This window comes from Dysidea avara, chromosome 10, assembly GCF_963678975.1.
Source record: "Dysidea avara chromosome 10, odDysAvar1.4, whole genome shotgun sequence".
Taxonomy (NCBI): Eukaryota; Metazoa; Porifera; class Demospongiae; order Dictyoceratida; family Dysideidae; genus Dysidea; species Dysidea avara.
The window spans coordinates 20,185,578-20,204,710 of record NC_089281.1 but is presented as its reverse complement, the minus strand read 5'-3'; the positions used below and the strand labels follow the sequence as shown (position 1 = coordinate 20,204,710).

Here is a 19,133-nt window from a genome sequence, read left to right as displayed (position 1 = left end):
GGTTTGGTAAACAAGTAGTGAGTATGTGTAGATTAGACTATGATGCAAATGTCTCATTACCTCTACACAGTAAAGCTATGCCATCCTTTAGGCTGTAATTGTGTTGTATAAGTTTCAGTGTAATTTGTATAACTGGCAGATCCAAGGGCCCTTCCTCCCCCAAAGTATGTATGTAATAACATCGAGATACTCTAATAGAGCAGTCAGTCAAGTACTCTAATAGAACAGTCATCACATGTGTACATGCCTTGTATCTGAATGTACTACTCCCTGCTGATTAACTCTTGGTAACTACTGATCATGAAGGATATAAAGCTAAGCTAGTGTGCTTGAAGTTATATAGAAGGCATGTTAATGCATCTGTGTACAGGATCCAATGTAGGTATTATTATTGAAGTACACTGTTTGGTCATCAGCTTATCAACACTGCCCACATGTTATATGTAGAAGAAAGTTATGAAGCTACTATGGATTTTGTATTCTCAGTTCTTTTACTTTGTAATATTGAGATAGTCCAATACAGCAGTCAGCTACTTTAATGTACAGCTGAGTCTGCACTGTAGGACAATAATTTGCTCTGACATTTCTTTATATACTTCATTACCTATAGCACTATCTATAGCTATAGCGTTCTTATTAGCTTTAGCTAATAGCATTCAATTGATGCATACAAACGAGTCTACGTGGTTCAGTAGCTTATGACGTCCAGTACTTGACAGCCAGTGATGCATGGGGGTAGTGGGCAGATGGCAAGTGCTAGCCTGGGAAAAATTGTGTTATTGTAGTCTTGGGGGCTTTATGTCTTATACCAGATTTCTTGTTGTTAGGAGAGACTTGATTTGTGGTCATGAATCAAAGCAGTGATGCTACATATATCTTGCACAACCATAGAATGTATGGCAGTGGGTTAGCTATTATACAAGATGTACATTACTATAATTATTCTGTGCTGCAAAGCAAGACTCAATCTTATATATCAACATTTAAAATCAGTTATATGCGGCATGGCAGCAATGATGACATTTGAGGTGGTGGGGTGAAGTGAAGTGGGCAGGGATGAGAAACCATTAACTTTGCTCAACCTAATGGTGACACAGTCAACGATTCAGATTTTTCATGTAATTACAAAAAGCCTATTCCATGTGTGTGCATATAGCCACATGCAATGTATATAATATTATATACACTCAAGGCTTATATAATATTATATATATCGCATTACATGCAGTGAGACACTTCTACTGTACATGTAAACATATTATTATACAATAATTACTCTAAGACCATACTGCCATACATAGCTAATGCACTATAATTGTCATTATGTTTCCTCTTCATCTAGGAACTTGTCAACGTTAATATTGAGCAAAGATAAAGTCGGTTCATTTGATATGTCTGATAAAATCTGGTCGACAAGAGGCACATTGGAAGCTTCAGGAAGATTTGCTTCAGCAGACAATGATGCTTGTGAGGTCTTAGTACCATCTTGCTGTTGTCTTTGCTGAATTTCCTGATGTAGTGCCATCCTAGTGTGTGCCATGTCTGCTTGTTCCTTCTTCCATGCATCACGTCTCTTTTCAAACCAAACAGCCAGACAATGTTCTGGGACGTTTAACTTAACTGCCAATTGAAGTATATCAGGATATCGTGTGCCATTAGTGAATAAAGTTTCTAAGTAGTTCAAATGTTGTGCAGTGAAGACGAAGCATTGTTCTGCTGGCTGTTGTCCTGTGTAGCTGGTGCTGCCACTAGCCTGAGAGACAAATGAGTGTGGTTCAATGGGATGTCTGTGAGCCAAGTTTTGTTGCTGTTGTTTTTGCATGGCTTGCACCTGAAAATGTTTGAGCACCCTTTCTTTCTCAGTCTCCCTGTACTCTGACCTTTTATTTCTAAACCAATCAGTAACCACTTCCGTGGAAACTTTCAATTTTGCACACAGTTGTACTATCATAAATATGTCTGGATACTGATTGTCAGAAAATATCTTCTCCAATTTTTCCACATGGCTCTGTGTTAAGCTGAGACTAAGTTCTGGCTTCTGCTGCTGTGCCTTGGCATATAGGCTGGCTTCAGGCTTTGCTTGTGGATCCTCTCTTACGTTTGCACTCCACGACTGAGTTTTTGTAAAATGTTCTGTCGAGTCTGGAGCGTATGTGACCTTTGTGGAGCTCTCTGATTGCTGTTGTTGACTGTGCACATCTACTGGTTTCTTGTACACGTCTTCTCCAGTCTTGGGTGGTTCATTCGTTGCCATAGGTCTACAAATTACGAAGAGCTTAGAGAGACTGTCTCGGACTGTTTAGAGTTCAATAACTTGCAGACGACAAACGAAATCGAAATTAACTCATATGACATATTAAACGCGCCAATGTCACGTGTGCTCTCGTGAGTGCCGCAATCAGACCGTTGAGTTACACAGCTTCTAATAGTTCTTGCGCGACAGCAAAACCAAGCGAAATCACGTGCATGGCATTTCGACCAATCAAATCGATTTATTTTTGAACGTCAAACCACACGTGGCTCCCGCTTTAAATTTGTCGACGCGCAAGAACTCGCGCAAGAACTATTAGAACCTGTGTAGCTCCGACGGGTAGTGGTAAAATCAGGAACGGAGAAATAGGAAATGGGAAACGAGAAATGGAGAAATGGGTGGAAATAGAATTCCTTTCCTGCAGAACACTCTTCATTTGTAATTTCATTCATTTTTCATTTTTCATTTTTATTAGCTAATTAGCAAAGCCCCTAAAGGGGTAAAACGCTAATACAAAAATTAAGTTAGTTATTAGTTAATACAAGTTTAAAATCTGCAAGGGATAGGTTATTAATGTTATTGATTTTGAGGCTGTTCCATTCAGGTGGGAAGAATGAGAATTTGTAAGAATCACAAGAGGTTTGAACCGGTCGCAAAATTTACAAGGATGATTTGATCTAGTTGATGTCAGTCTTGCGGGCGAGGGTAAATATTGTTCAGGTATTAATTGGAGATGATTTACAATTTTAAATAGTATGATCAATCTAAGATATTTACGATGACTTTGGAGGGTTGGCCATTTCAAATCATTTAGCATCACAGTTACACTGTCCAAATTATTATTCCATGGTTTATTGAGAATAAATCTTGCTGCTCTGCATTGTACTGACTCTAGTTTGTTGATGTCTGTTTGATCGTGAGGGTCCCAAATAGGAGCACAATATTCAAGTAGTGGAAGCACAAGTTGTTTGTATGCTTGTTCTTTCAAGTAAGTAGGGCAGGTTCTTAGATTTCTTTGTAGGAATCCCAATGTTCAATTTGCTTTGTTACAAGTATACAGGATGTGAGTTTGCCATGACAGTTTTTCATTGATCCACACTCCAAGATATTTTTGTTCTTTCACTGACTTTAGTTGAGTTTCATACATTGTATAGGTGTAGTTACTTGTAGTGTGGACTCCACACTACAAGTAACTACACCTATACAATGTATGAAACTCAAGCAGTGGCGTAGCCAGCCCTTTATGCTTACCAGGGCTAACCTGTCAAACCTGAATCTATTAATAACTTGTGGTAGCTCTTTACAGTGTGCGAAGCACACTCAGCGAAATGCGAACCATGAGCTATCTAAGGGGGTCTGGGGGCATGCCCCCCCAGGAAATTTTGAGATTTTAGGTGCTCTCAGATGCAATTTGCATTAAAAATCACTCACTTGGGATGGAATTTTGGAGTGCAGAGTATGTAGATAATTTAGCTAGTATAATTGAGATATTTGTAGTGGCATCAATACTATTCAATAGCATTTACAAAGTATGTGATCTATGTAACAGCTACAAAAATGTCTAAAATGCATTAATTAATTTTGTGACCTATCATGCTAGTCACTATTATAGTATTATTAGTTTATAGTAAATATACAATAGTTTACAATACAGTAAATGAATTCATGCTTACAGCAGCTATAGTGTAGTGTACACTGCATGTATACAGGGGTCGGGTGAATGACTAAGATTACTCGATGTAGACTATCATAGTAACTATAGCTGAAATAAATCAAAACAAGAAGTGAGTTAAAGTGCACTGACATATACATGTGTGTAGCTAATTTTAGAACTGCCTTCATGAACTTGTGCTAATTTTATAAAAATACAACCAACTATAGCTGAATGTATTATACATGCAGTAGTTATTTTAATACAATCCTTGTGTTTTTGTCTTTAGAAGCAAAGCAATCAACAACATCATCAAGAGAGAGTTCACTTGCAAGCTTCTTCTCAATGGCAAGAATACTAAGGTTCTTCAACCTTTCCTCACCCATAGATGCCCTCAAGTATGTTTTAATTCTCTTAAGAGCAGAGAAGGACCTTTCGCAGTGAGCAGTGCTGACCACCATGGTCATGGATATTTAAACAGCCTTAATCAAAGTTGGAAATGCACTCTTCAATGGAAGCAATTCCAGAAAAACATCACGAACATTTTCCAGTTCATAGTTAGCTAAGGTTTTTTTTGCTAAAGTAGCCTCCATAGACAAGCTGTCATAGTCTAAGTTATACCCAATAGCAAGAGGCTTCAGGGTGGATGCATCCAAAAATGTATTTGATTGTGGGTTGCTTGAGGAGATTGCCTTCATGAGTTTGATGTTTTTGTGACTAAACTGATCCCTGAGTTCCAGTAAGAGAGAATCTAAAACAGAAAAATACAGAATAACCTTGTAATTTTGACTAGTTGACAGTGTATCTCTAGCTCCTATTGATTGGTACACAATTCCATCATCAAAACGACGAGGTGTTTTTCTCTGTCTGTGTGGCTGCACTGGATCATTGATATCAATGCTGTTAGCTTCGGCTACTGATTTTGCATAGTAAACAACTTTTCCCATTCAGTATCTGTGCGGAAATGCTGCAAGGTAGATTCAGTAGCTGCAACTAAATTTGCAGCTTTACTCAAATCAATCTGTGTGCTTTGCATACTATCAGACAGGCTTTTTGTACAAATTAAAACTCGATCAAAAATAATCAAAGATATCAAAAATTTAAAATCTTTAATCTGTAAAAGCAAACCATTGGCTTCAACAGCTTTTGTTCGGTCAGACCCCTCTGTAATTTCTTCGAGTGTTGAAATCAATGAATCAAACGTGCAACAAATAGCATTTACAGCAACATGTCTACATGCCCAGCGTGTATCACTTAGTCTTTGCAACTCACGTGTAGGCTTATCTGGATGCAATCTTTTCTGTGTTGCTACAAAGGTTGTATGTGCTTTTAATGCAGACATAAAAACGTACAAGACTCAAGGAGGCAAAAAAAATCATGAGCTAGCTGAACATTTTTTGAACAGTCCACAAGCACAAGATTAAGTACGTGTGCATAACAGTGAATGTATATGGCACTAGGATATCTGTCCTTAATTCGCTTCTGCACACCAGTGCAGTGCCCGCTCATTACAGATGCACCATCGTATCCTTGTGACACCATCATAGATGGATCTATCTTATGCTCTTCCAAAGCCTGTATAATATATGTAGATAAGCTCTCAGCATTAATACTTGCAGCCTGAACAAATGTAAGGAATCTTTCATTGATAATTCCCTCTCTATCTACATATCTCACAACTATAGATAGCTGTTCTTGTTTACTGACATCTTTTGTCTCATCAGCCATCAATGAGAAAAAGCCAGACAGACGCACTTCAGCAGAGATTCTATCTCTGATCATTTTGCCCATTATCTTCAATATTGAATTCTGAATGTCTGGGGATAAGTAAGTGGCATTTTTGGTCCTTTATCAATGCGCTCTTGGACGATTGGATTGTGTTTGGCAATTATAGAAAATATTTCAAGAAAATTACCTTTGTTAAGTGAGCTTTCAGATTCATCATGCCCCCGAAGGGCAATCTCAAGGCGGCCAGTCAGGAACAGTGTTTCTGCAAAACTTTTTAAGTAATGCCTATTGTTATAAATTTGTCTATTTCTAGTTGAATCAAAGTGATTGCAGATTAATTTCCCAAGCTTTTAATTTTTATTATAATCATTCCATGACTGCATGGCTAAAGTGTGGGTCAGACATTTTGCATGACCTTCTAAAATTCCAGCCTTACTCTTACCAGGCGCATGTTTCCAATCACTGAAGCCATCTTTTGTGAATACATCTCCATTTTTTCCTCCTTTGACATTAAAGTGACGACAAGCAAAGCAGAAGGCAGCATCTCTTTCCACTGAATATTCCAACCAGCTGTGAGTGGTAAATCACTTTGGATTGAATGATCGATTTTGCTTTCCCATCTTTTTTGTAGGGTAGCGAAACGTTGATGGACTTGGTTGCACAGGACAGTGATCTGGACTTGAACTTATGTCAGATGGTGGACCAGAGATTGGTAGCTTTTGTGACACAGTGATTGGATAAACTGCAAAATAGATAATTCATCAGTTATTTTGATACTCACATGATAATAAAAATTATATTACCCATTCAGCAGTTAGCTTATTCATAAGTTCATAACTAACCAGGTGCCTCAGACTCAGTATCTGAATTGTTCTCATGGGTCTCATTGGGAAAATCAAGCTCGAATTCTTCAGTCACCAGATCAGCGTCCACTTCAGTAGCTTGGCTTCCTGCTGTCTCAACTGCCCGCTCATTGTATAGTGCCAAAGGACACGAGTCAGACTCACGTTGTACAGTGCGTCTCTCACGTGGACTGTCAGTTGTTGCATTGCAGCTGTTAGCTGCAGCTGCCACGCAAATACTACTGCTAGTCGTGCCATTTATCAGATCGACACATTCATTACTAGCTTCGTTATTGGTGCTCTTCCTTCTTTTGTTCTGGCAGTCAAAAAGGGTTAGCTGGCCTACAGCTAAAGTTCGGCTTGACGATCCATGTTTTGACATCATCAACTCACGTGAATATGGTTGTAATATACGATTGTGGGTTTAATTTACGTCCCAGACTCCACCTCAACGGTTGGACCCAACCAAATGAGCTGCAATAGAGTATAAGTAACAACTGGGAGTGTAAGTACTGTCAATTATGTTGTAAATAAGACTCAGTTTTAACTTTATCCATAATATACGGTATATACAATCATATAGCTAGATATAGGCCACAGCTTAGTTAAGGCCACTACAATGAGATAACTTGTTTCTCATCAACCGCCCGCAACAAAATTTTCTTTTGCCCATGCGTACTCATTATTGCATGAGATTGCAGCATGGCTTTCTTGAGTGTTGTGGTAGTGGATTTATCACGTAGAAAAGCACTATTTCCATGGAGAACTGCAATTCCTTTGAGATACAGATACACCATTTAATATAAAATTTTTTTATTTTTATTTCTGGGTTGATTAGAGTGCTTTCTGGAGCATCAACAACCACCAAGGCATCAACAGTGAGTGCTACAGTGTACACTAGCATTGGTACCGTGACCTGCATACCTTATGTGCAGGGCCATAGTATCTAAGAGTCATAGTAGCTTTAGTGCTGCTACCTCTGCCACAAGCTTGCACAGCCCTCCCCCTGATAAGACTGATCAGCCTACATGTGCTAACACTGTTGTTGTTTACTACTGCTGCTGCTGCTGTTGCTGCTGCTGTTGCTGCTGCTGTTGCTGCTGCCGCTGCTGCTGCTGCTGCTGCTGCTGCTGTTGCTGTACTGGGGTATGGTACATGACCCCATGCAAGACTGGAGGAATTCTCATAAAGGAATTGAAAACTTTGTTACTGAAGTTGAAGCTTATGTGAACTCGGAGTTTTACCCTCAGTGTGCACCAGTGCTTGATGTGCACCCTGCCAATATCCTAAAATAAAGGATTATTATATTGGTTTTGTACAAATACATACATCCTGCAATTTATAGCTATGGCTTGTGCAATAATGAGATAATGAGATAATCCACCCGCCCGCATGTGTTACTCTATGAAAAGTTGATGAGAAACAAGTTATCTCATTGTAGTGGCCTTACTAGGGCTTTGTCCTCAGTTACCCGGGCTTTATGTTTACTTACCAGGGCTTAAGCCCGTGTCAGCCCGGGTGTAGCTACGCCTTGTGATATTCGTAAAATGTTACATTTGGATATATTAAATTCCATTTGCCAGGTTGTAGCCCACTTGGATAGCTGGTTTAAGTCTTGTTGTAATGCTGTATGGTCTTCGGGAGTGTTTATGGTTCTATATATTATACAGTCATCTGCAAATAGACGAAGTTGGCTTTGTATACTATCAGCTATGTCATTGATGTACACAAGGAAAAGTGTTGGGCCAAGAACAGACCCTTGAGGTACTCCAGAATTGACCTTGCATGGGGAAGATAATGCACCATTTATAGTTACTTGTTGAGAACGATCTGATAAGAAAGCTGTAAGTCATGATAAAGTGTCACCAGTAATACCATAGAACTCAAGTTTATGCAGGAGTCGTTGGTGGGGTACCTTGTCAAAGGCTTTGGAAAAATCAAGCATGCAGGTGTCAACTTGTTTTTTGTCATTTATGGCCTTAGCAAAATCGTCAATAATAGTTGGGAGTTGTGTTTCACACGAGCGTCTAGATCTGAAACTGTACTGATGTTTCAATAAAATATCATGGGTATCAAGATGATTCATTACATGACTACATATTATATGCTCTAAAGTTTTGCAGATTATGGATGTTAAAGAAATAGGACGATAATTTCTGGCATCATTTCTTGATCCTGCTTTGTATACAGGTGTGACATAGGCTTGTTTCCACACAGATGGTATGATTCCAGTACTTAGTGAGGATTGAAACAAGTGTGTTAACATAGGTGCTATTTCATTGGCAGTGTTCTTCAGAAAGCATGAATGGATATTGTCAGGACCAGCTGATTTGTGTGGATTACAATCTGATAGTAACTTACATACACCTGAGGTAGTAATCTCAATGTCATCAATTTGTGGATAGTGGGATGGCCCTTTGTGTGGGAAATTTGTTAAGTCTTCAGTAGTAAACACAGTTTGGAATTGATGATTGAGTACTTCTGATTTTTGTTGAGAGTCAAAGACTATAAACTCCCAGCTTGGGATTTAAGACTAGTAATGGTTATATTGTTCTTCTTCTGATTTTTAATGTATCTCCAGAAGAGCTTTTCACCATTCGTATCATCAGAAAATAAGGCATTGGAAAGATAGTTAGTGTGCTGCTGTCTCATTTGATTGGGCACTTTTTGATGAATGTTATTGTATTCCCTCCATTTAGTACTACTGTTGTAACGTTTTGCAGCATTATAGAGCTGTTGCTTTTTTCTGATGAGTCTCCTTAGAGAAGCTGACATCCAGGGACGATTGGTTTTGTTAGATACATATTTACTAGAAATGTGTTCATCAATTAATTTTGTAATGTGAGTGTGAAAGAAAGACCAGTTTTCTTCAACAGTTTTTGTAGTGTTTTGATTTTGTAGAAAATACTGATCCGAGATGGTAACAATGTTTTCACGTATGGCATCCCGATTTGCCCTTTTTAGCAGTAAAGGTAGGTTTTTCTTCTGTTATTCTTAGGAGGAATAGTTTGAAGTTGAAATTTTAACAACACTATGTCATGGTTGCTTACACCAGGAAAAAGTTGGCAGGATTGAACCAGATCAGGATCTGTAGTAAAGCAAAGATCTAGTATGTTGGTACCTCTAGTAGGGAATGTCACAACTTGCTGCATCAGAAAATCATCCATTGTTGTGATAAGGGTGTCTCTTAGTGTGGGTGATATGTATGATTCAAAAAGAGTTCCAGTAGACCAGTCAATACCAGGGCAGTTAAAGTCACCACCAAGGATTATTTTCGCACCTGGAAACTGTGATCTAATGTGTTGCAGAGAGTCTCTTAGATTATCCAATACTGAAGATGGTAAGTGTGGAGGGCGGTAAAAACAGCCAAGAATGACATCACCCAAAGAGATTGTATGAAGTTGAATTGAAGTGGTAGCAGACAACAGATTTTCTCACGACTTTGGTGGCTAGGAGTGACTGCTGTATTAGAGTATTTTGCAACTCAATTGCTAATAAAAAATCATAAGATAAGCACACAACTGTACTAACAGAATGGCATTTGTATAATGTCTTGGTACAATATCAAATCTATCAATTAGATAAAGTCCAGAGGAGTGCAGCTTATTTCATTATTAATGACTTTTCTCAATTCAGTAGTGTAACCAGCATGCTGGACCACCTGGCACAAAAGAAGAAAATGTCTTAAGCTACTTAATTATGCTCTTTAAATTGATTCACGGTCTTGTTGAAGTCTCATCATGATCAATTACTCTAACTCCCTTAACCTCAAGTACTTGCGATCACTCTCGTCATAATGCTATGAGTCCACCAACTATAGAAGTGAAACATATTTACATTCTTTCTTGCCTTTAGCAATAAAATGATGGAATAATCTACCTCAATCAATAATGATGTTGATGATTTTATGCAAGAACTTGAACTCTACCTATATCCCTCGCACCCCCTGTATGATTATCTGTGTTTGTAAATTCTTTTACACAGTAATTATATTAATAGTCAAATTTCTGATGGTGGATAATGCATATCATCCTGGTGGTATCTTTGGCAGTATCAGCAGCTTAAGTTGAATTAATTGACTGCTGTATCACAGGATGATCAGAATATTAGTACAAGTTTAACATCATTACGAGCTTTTGAGAATTTTAATAGTGGTAGCTATACATGCCAGCCTGGATCCTTAATGTCATATAGCGGTAGTGCATTTTCTAGCCGACTATAATTAGAGCAGTCACGTATAAGCCACTGATACCACCAGGATGATCTGCATTATATCCACCATCAGAAATTTGACCAAGACATTATACAATTGCCATTCTGTTAGTACAGTTATAGCTATGCTTATGATTTTTTAGCAATTGAGTTGTACAACACTCTAATACAGCAGTCACTCCTACTTAAATCAGCCACCAAAGTCGTGAGAAAATCTGTGGTCTGCTACCCCTTCAATTACAAAATAATGAAGAGTGTTGTACAGCGAAGGAATTCCATTTCCATCCATTTCTCGTTTCCCGTTTTGCCTATTTCTCCGTTCCTGGTTTTACCACTACCCAGTGGAAGCACAAGTGACTAGGGAGAGGATGTTTCTATAACCTAAAACTAGGATATTTTCATATACTACTGTGTCTAAATGATGCCCACATCCTCAGCTTTCATTCAGCACCCTGTCACCTGTGGCTTTCTTGTCTACGCTGTCTACCCAGTCATCTGTTGTCTTCCCTGTCACCTGTGACTACTCTGTCATCTGTGTCTTTCCTTCCCTGGCACCTGTGACTACTCTGTCACCTGAGTTTTTCTTGTCTTCCTTGTCTATCCTGTCACCTGTGTCTTTCTCGTCTACCCTGTCACCCTTGTCTACTCTGTCACCTGTGTCACTTTTGTCTACCCTGTCACCTGTGTCTACCCCGCCTACACTGTCACTTGTGTCTTTCTTGTCTACTCTGTCACCTGTGTCTTTCTTTTTTACTATGTCATCTGTGTCTTTCTTGTCTGTCACCTGTGTCTTCCTTGCTTACCCTGTCACCTGTGTCTTCCCTGTCTACAGTCACCTTGAAACAATTTGAGAGAAATGACTGCAACCTGGAAGTAATTTAAGGAAATAGCAAGCTGAAGGGATGAAATGATGATGTGAGATGAGAGATGATGTGACATGGATGATGTGAGTGACAGGGAATACACATGGAGAAAGGAAAAATCCAGGTCGAAGTAGACAAGAAAGCAAGAAAGACATGGGTGACAGAGTAGACAGGAAAGATACAGGTGACAGTGTAGATGACACAGGTGATAGGGTAGACAAGACATGGGTGACAGAGTAGACAAGGAAGACACAGGTGACAGGGTAGAGACACAGGTGACAGAGTAGACAAGAAAGACACAGGTGACATGGTTGACAAAAAATACACAGGTTACAGAGTAGACAAGAAAGACACAGGTGACACACAGGTGACAGTGTAGACAGGGCAGACACAGGTGACAAGCAAGACATGGGTGACATTGTATAGGCAGGGTAGACACAGGTGACAGGGTAGACAAGGAAGACACAGGTGACAGAGTAGACAAGAAAGACACAGGTGACAGAGTAGACAAGAAAGACACAGGTAACAGGGTAGACACAGGTGACAGGGTAGACAAAAGTGACACAGGTGACAGAGTAGACACGGGTGACAGGGTAGACGAGAAAGACACAGGTGACAGAGTAGTCACAGGTGACAGGGAAGACAACAGTGACATGGATGACTGGGTAGACAAGAAAGCCACAGGTGATAGGGTGTTGAATGAAAGCTGAGGATGTGGGAATCATTTAGACACATTAGTATATGAAAATATTCTAGTATTAGGTTATGGAAACATCCTCTCCCTAGTCCCTTGTTATCCATTCCGACTGGACAGTCCAGAATTGGTATCCACAGTTTGAAGATATGGTAGTGTGAGTATGAACATTAGTACTACGGTAAACACCATATTATAGAGTGCATGCATGCATCAGGTTACATTGTCGGATCGTGAAGCATAGCTAGTTTTTTTTCTTCTTTTTTTTAAGAATAGAACTTGAAGAACCGGGCCACCAGTCCTAATGGCTGGGCACACCCATCCACCACACTATAAAGCAAAGGGCTTTGCCTATACCTACACCTACAGAACTAAAACAACAGAACGGGCTTAGACAGCCCCAAGGCGTCCCTCCCCCAGTGCCAACTGAGGCTGGAATTTGACTCTTAAGGGGATGACCGGAGGCTTGAAGCATGGTTTACGTGCAGCAGCATCAGTGAGCCTAGTTTCATGCCCAGACTAACCAAAGGTGACCTAGCAATGAGACTACATGCCTTGATCTGCACTCCAAGGATTGCCTTGCTGGATTCTGAATTGCTTGTAGCCAGCTGTCCAGTACCTGAATCATGAATACCACTAGTGCTGGGCAAGGGTGGACCCACTGGATTCTGGGTTTGGATAGAGGTGGGTAGTACACAACACATCGTAACTAGCTACTGTTAAGTTTTTGTGCCACAGAATAGCTGACTGTACAAATATCTTTCTTCAGTCTGAGTGGTTTTCAATAAACATGATATAATTATGTATGAGAGAGAGAACCATCATTATTAAATGAGTAAACATATAACTATGTATACACTACAAAATTTAAGATGAGACCTGATGTAGACTCCATAAGGAGATAGCGTGAGTGACAGAGGTGATTTCCATTGGTAGCTATATGTAGTTTGCAGTGTACATGTGTTGAGTTCAATGGGTTGTGTATAGTTATGGTATCCAAAGGACAAACAATGCTCTCTGTATAGCCAGCATTTACAGCACCATGCCATGGGGGCAAATTGTTGTGCATGGGAAACACTTCAACTTGGAGGATTGCTTATAACTGCATGTGGCTGACTGTTCTATTAGAATATGTGGTCCATTTACGTTTAACATGTTTTATTTGGCTTGAGGATTGGTATACATGGGCAGTGACCTTGTGTTTCCCCTCCATCACTGAATTACTTTCACTTGGTTGAACATCATAACTATTTAGTATGTTCAAGTGTTATGAATGGCTCTAATTGCTGTAGGATTAACAATCGGGGAGGGGCAGTTTCTTACTCTGTATCCACCCCTGATGGGCAGTACCAATGGGCATTTCACCTAGTCCAGGAGGGAAAAAAAAAACAGTACATACAGTACTCCATCCAACCAAAGACTCTATAGAGGTCATCAATGATTGAGAGAAGTACCTGAGTAGTATCAAAGACATACACAAAACATGATGGCCATCATGAAACTAATTGATCAAGTTGAAGCAAAGCAAATCCTCTTAAAGATTATTACCAAAACAGGATCAAAAAAAGCTGCATGAGCAAAACAACAATAGTCGTGGAACAATATTTCACTTCATGCATTATGAGTCATTAACAAGTAATCCTCAGTGTGCACTAAAGCCAGTAAAACACATGCATGCTGTTGCCTTTACAGCAGAAGAACATTTAGTTATACATTAATTTAATAAAATTACTCTAGAAGCTTTAACACTGGGGCTTTTATGGCTATTGAGATTTCATTTTTACTACATGACCAAAAATCTTATAGTCTGTATGTAGTTCTAGGAGTTATAGATAGTGATCTTAAATTAATACAACACTCATGCATGTGCACTTCTGCAAACTGAACTGCATCTCTGCCAAGGTTTAGCCCATTCAACCAGTTTGTCTAAATCCTCAGTGTTGTAGACTAAAAGAGTCTGAAACTTTAATCCAGTTATTAGCAAATGTTGTTTGATATTTGAGGAAATATTATAGAAGAAACATTATTGACCCAGAACGGTTCCGTGTGGTATTCTTTAATGAGATCACATTCTTCTCCATGCATCAAAAAGAATGTGCTTTTTGAGTAACCCAAGAAGAAATCACTTCTGGGTATAATACAGGGTATTACCTCGAATGGTTAAGTAGATCTTGGTGAGGAATGGTATCAAAGGCTTTTGAGAAGTCTAGATGGTATATATTAAGTCAACTTGTTTACATTTGTATTGTGCATTTTCAACGAAATCAATTTGCTAGACTTGGCACGAATAGCTTGGTCTAAAGCCATCCCATATCACTTTTGGAACTCCTATGAAGACAAATGCAATCAACTGTTAGAAAAGATAAGATCAGCCCAGTGCATATATATATATCAGATAGAAGACAGAGCAACATAGATATCAGTGATGTTGGATTGGCCATCATTGCAACATCATTTTACGTCTATAATGATAACCTTTCTACAAAATCATCCATGAAGACTTACTCTGTAAATAATCAAAGCAAATGTAAATGACATATCACTGTAAAATATGAAGTGTGCTCTGTATCACCAAAGTGTGCTATTTTAGTGTCACAGGGCACACTTTTGTGTGCAAAGCACACTTCATTTTTTACAGTATAATGATTGTAATATAGATACCATAATGGTTGTAATTACTGTATACTCATGTGTACTTTTCTCTTGGGGTTTTTACCCTCTGGGTGCATCATGATCGGCTAGTCTGCCTGTACAATATTCACATTCAAACAGTAATCTGGACATATCGCCACAAAGAGACCACTAGCCCCTGGTACAAACCTTCACAGGAGTCTAAAACTACCAACAGCTTGAGGCATTGAAAATTAGAGAGCACCATAAATGACACCATGATGAAACAACAACTACAGTTATGATCAGATTTGACAAAACCAGGCTTCCACACATATCCAATTACAATTCCTTGATTTTAACTGTTTGTAACTTGACTACATATTCAGTATGCTGTTGTCCTACAATTTTTGCAAATTTCTTTATTAAAATATGTAGTAACAGACCAAAATATCAAGTGAAAGTGATAGCCTACTCCTACACTGACTTATGGTCATTTTAAAGTCACAAATCTGGGTGTCTGTGGAAGCCTGGCCTGGTTTAATCAAATTTTTGTCGAAGAATTCAAGTGGCCCTTAGCCAGTTTGTACATTTCCATAGTAGTATCATGTGATAAGAGTCAATATCATTACCACTTCTGCCTGGTATTTCAGTTGTGAATGTTATACAGTATTCCATACAATTTTATAATCCTAAACTTTCACCTCACTTTTTGTTTAATTACTAACCAATTAAACAGACCAGAATTTTACTCATTATTTATAAATCTTGTTTGTTGGAATCGCATTGGAAATTTAATGTAGTGATATTTGGGAGGTCACGATACAAAGAAAAAACTTGTCGGTGAGCAACAGAAATATTTGGAGTTTTCTATCAGTAACATTTGCAGCCACGCATTACTGTTAGTCTAGTTAGCACTCCATAGCTTTTTGTTTGATTATTGCTATTCTAAGAATTTGCTTTAGATATTTTTATAGCACACAGTAGGTATCTGTACATCTCCATACTAGGATCCTTTTGTGCAGCTTCTACTGAACTATTGACTGCTCTATTAGAGTGATGTGTTCAAGTAGTACAGCAATAACAGGTGGTAATCTTACAGTGTTGATGCATACGTTTGATAAAATGACCTGTATCACATGTTAGATGCAAGTACTGCATGTAACATTCTCTTTTGCATGGTAAAGATGACATACTCTATTAAAGTACTCACATAATAACTTTTATGTTCCTAACAAGCAAAATGTATAATTTTTACACAAATCAAGCTCTACATGTTTTATAATGTCATTTATGATGACATTACATCATGTGAGCTGGGTATATCCAGTACCAAGTTCAAATCAAATACACACTAAACCAGTATATTTGAGTATTTGAATGCATTCCAAAAAAGCTTGTCACAAGGGTCAAACAGCTAAGGCAGAACTGAGGTTATACTTAAATCACTCCTGAGGGGTATTTATCCACTAGCAATGCTTGTATTGGTTATTTGGATGATGGGCTGTGTAACTATAAAGCATTTTGTTAGGAACTCACAAAGTTGCAATTTTCTTTGTAAAAGTTTGTGGCTAGGTGTCTACAGATCTGCATACTATCCAAATATCAAAGCCATTTTCTAACCTCAGCATTATATCTAAACCAACCATCAAGGGTGCAGCTACATAGAGAAAGCTTTTTCTTAATGCATCCTTAACACAACATACTTTCTATATCAGCGCTACACTCTGATTAAAGCAGAAGCTCTGACAAACTTAAAACATGAAATAAGATATGCAGGAACTTATGAGAGTCTGCAGCAGGTGTTCACACGATACAGCTTCATATACCTAACAGTTGTACAGTTACTCAGAAAGTTGATACATATAATCACAACTGAAAAATTTGCATTAAATCTATATATCATTCCATTTTAGAGGCAAAACTTTGTCCTATACCTAGTCCCATTTTATGAGCAATACACACCTAACAGTGGCAATAAACATGATCACTTGATTTATAATAGTAACTAATGGAGAACACTACATGAGCAGATCAAAGGTTCCAGCAGGACTATATATCCCAGGCATATAGTCACTTATCCAGGCTAATTATTTAGCACAACTGTGATGTTTATTTATATATATATATATGTGTAACTTTGATTGTAGCATTTAATGCTAGCCTGAACTGGCATACAGTTTCTTGTTGACAATTTGGATGAAATGAGTGGCAAGAAGATAGTTAAATATTGTTTAGGAGGCCATACATGGGTGGAGTTAAGCCATGTAGTATGTTTTGGCAATGGATGACGGATGTTAATGGTGGCTATTATATAATTTACCTTACTAGTGTGCCACAATGTTTTTTCTCCACTGATACCACAATCAAAAGTACCATGCTCATTGCCATAGTGGTGTTTTAAAAAACTGATGCAATGTAATATAAACGACTGCTTTCTGAATACCATAATCAATTCTAGCTCTAGTTGATCAAGTAGCATTCAGCCTGCTCTGTATGTGTAACATGGAGCACTCACATTTTTGTCTGATACTCACGCCCTCGGCCTGCAGCCCTTTGACTGTCAGGCATGCATATCAGACAAAGCTAATCATAACTTATTATCTTAGTTCCAGTGACCAGCCACCTATTCAACTAATTTTTAGTATTAAGTTTCTGACTCCCTGCTTTACAGGCTTCTGTAGCCTCCTTGCAGGTCCCATAAAACTGAGTAATGGAAAGCAGAACTCTAGTTGTACATTTTTGTGTCTAAAATTAATGTGTCTTTGTTAGTTTCATTTTACAGGAAACAGACAGTGATGAAATAAAGACTGCAGAACAGTTGGAATTAAAAGACTGCTTCTACACCGGAGAAGTCATCAACCACCCTTCTTCAAATGTTACTGTCACTATGTGTGATGGTAAAATGGTGAGTTTGTCAACACAGAATGATTTAGAGTTTTTCTATCATGACTTTGATTCATGCATCTGCAGAAAGGAACAATTGAAATCAATGATGATGTGTACACTGTGGACCCTGATAATGGCAGTAATGGTCACATTGTCCATAAAGTGAAACAAACAGCCATTGCATTTGGAAATGATGAAAGTTAGTTCACTTATCAAAGCATGATTATGTACATGTACGTTGTCACTCAGTAATGTTAGTATACCTTGTCCCATTTACACTATTGAGAATGGAGTTGCTAATCACAGTGGACAACACCTCACTCATAGATGCAGTACTGGTTATCAATTGTTTGGTCCCAGAGTTAGAACTTGTTTACCCAATGAAAGCTGGAGTGGTAGTACACCAGTTTGTATTTTCAATGGTTAGTAGTTTGCAATGTACATATTTTAATACTGTTTAAACAGAATACATCAGAAAAAATAATGATCTTCCATTATCCTGTTCAAATATTACACACATACAAGGAGGAAGTGTCCATATCAGCAAAGACAAATCAGGCATATTTTTAGCTATGTATACAAATGTGAACAAGGTTATGAACTTTTTGGAGAGGTACTAAGATAATGGTCGGTGGTGGACCGGACTGATGGGGAAGATAAAAGCTTTACACAAAAACGCCAAGTTGATTCTATTTCTCCACTAGTTGAATTATTAGTTTATATGTTGACAGTGGCTTAAGATCATATGATAGTAACATTGTTCAGCATGTAACTGCATTGTGCAATAATGTAATGCAAGCATCCATTACTTTCTAGTTCAAAGCATTTCTTGTTCAGGCCTTACTATATATAGCTAAATGAGAGCATGACATGTCCACTGTGTGTATTGAGTATTTGTTTGTTATTATTGTGTAATGTATGTCATACGTGTGCAGGTGGCCGCAATGTATAAAATGCCATCCCTTGGCAGCAAGATACGTTTAACCGGTGTAAAAAAGATGACATTTGAAGCCATGTTACTAATATTTTAGCACATGAATGTATACAAATGAATTTTAGGGAGATTTTAAGGGAATCCTTTCAAACTTTGTGCTAAGCAATCATCTACCCATGGAATCATGACCATGCCATTCTCCTTGTCAGGTACAAACCTAGTACCATTGTAGCATTATCACAATGTACATTACAGGCCAGACACACTAACAACACCTAGAAGACTTGGTATATGCATACAGATTTTGTGGCTTAAAGTACAGTTTTATGATTTTCTCTCTTATAACACTGGAAGAATACTAAAATTTCCTGGATCAGGAAATATGCAGTACAGGGCAGAATTTCCTGGTTTTTCAGGAAATTCTATAGGAAATTCTGCCCTGTACTGCATGTTTCCTGA

The 19,133-nt window shown here is 38.3% G+C and overlaps 1 protein-coding gene across 4 annotated transcripts; it reads left to right on the top strand.

Moving 5' to 3' along the window:
* Positions 1–6,908: 6,908 nt before the first annotated feature.
* On the top strand, positions 6,909–19,062 carry LOC136236953 (uncharacterized). 4 transcript variants are annotated; one of them, XR_010692255.1, is made up of 6 exons: positions 6,909–6,977; positions 17,637–17,759; positions 17,825–17,939; positions 17,990–18,162; positions 18,206–18,883; positions 18,930–19,062. XR_010692255.1 is itself a non-coding variant. In XM_066027186.1 (4 exons), the coding sequence occupies exons 1-4, from the start codon at positions 17,742–17,744 to the stop codon at positions 18,308–18,310; spliced, it is 411 nt and encodes a 136-aa protein (XP_065883258.1). In that variant the 5' UTR covers positions 14,908–17,741; the 3' UTR covers positions 18,311–18,970. The 4 variants fall into 4 exon arrangements, 1 of the variants encoding a protein (XP_065883258.1); XR_010692256.1 differs by lacking the exon at positions 6,909–6,977 and having other exon boundaries at positions 14,908–17,759; positions 18,068–18,162; XR_010692254.1 differs by lacking the exon at positions 6,909–6,977 and having other exon boundaries at positions 14,908–17,759.
* Positions 19,063–19,133: the final 71 nt, after the last annotated feature.

Coding starts and splice junctions, on each gene's coding strand:
- LOC136236953 (XM_066027186.1), top strand. Junction 17,940..17,989: donor TGCATTTGGAAATGATGAAA/GTTAGTTCACTT, acceptor GTTGTCACTCAG/TAATGTTAGTATACCTTGTC. Junction 18,163..18,205: donor ACCAGTTTGTATTTTCAATG/GTTAGTAGTTTG, acceptor CTGTTTAAACAG/AATACATCAGAAAAAATAAT.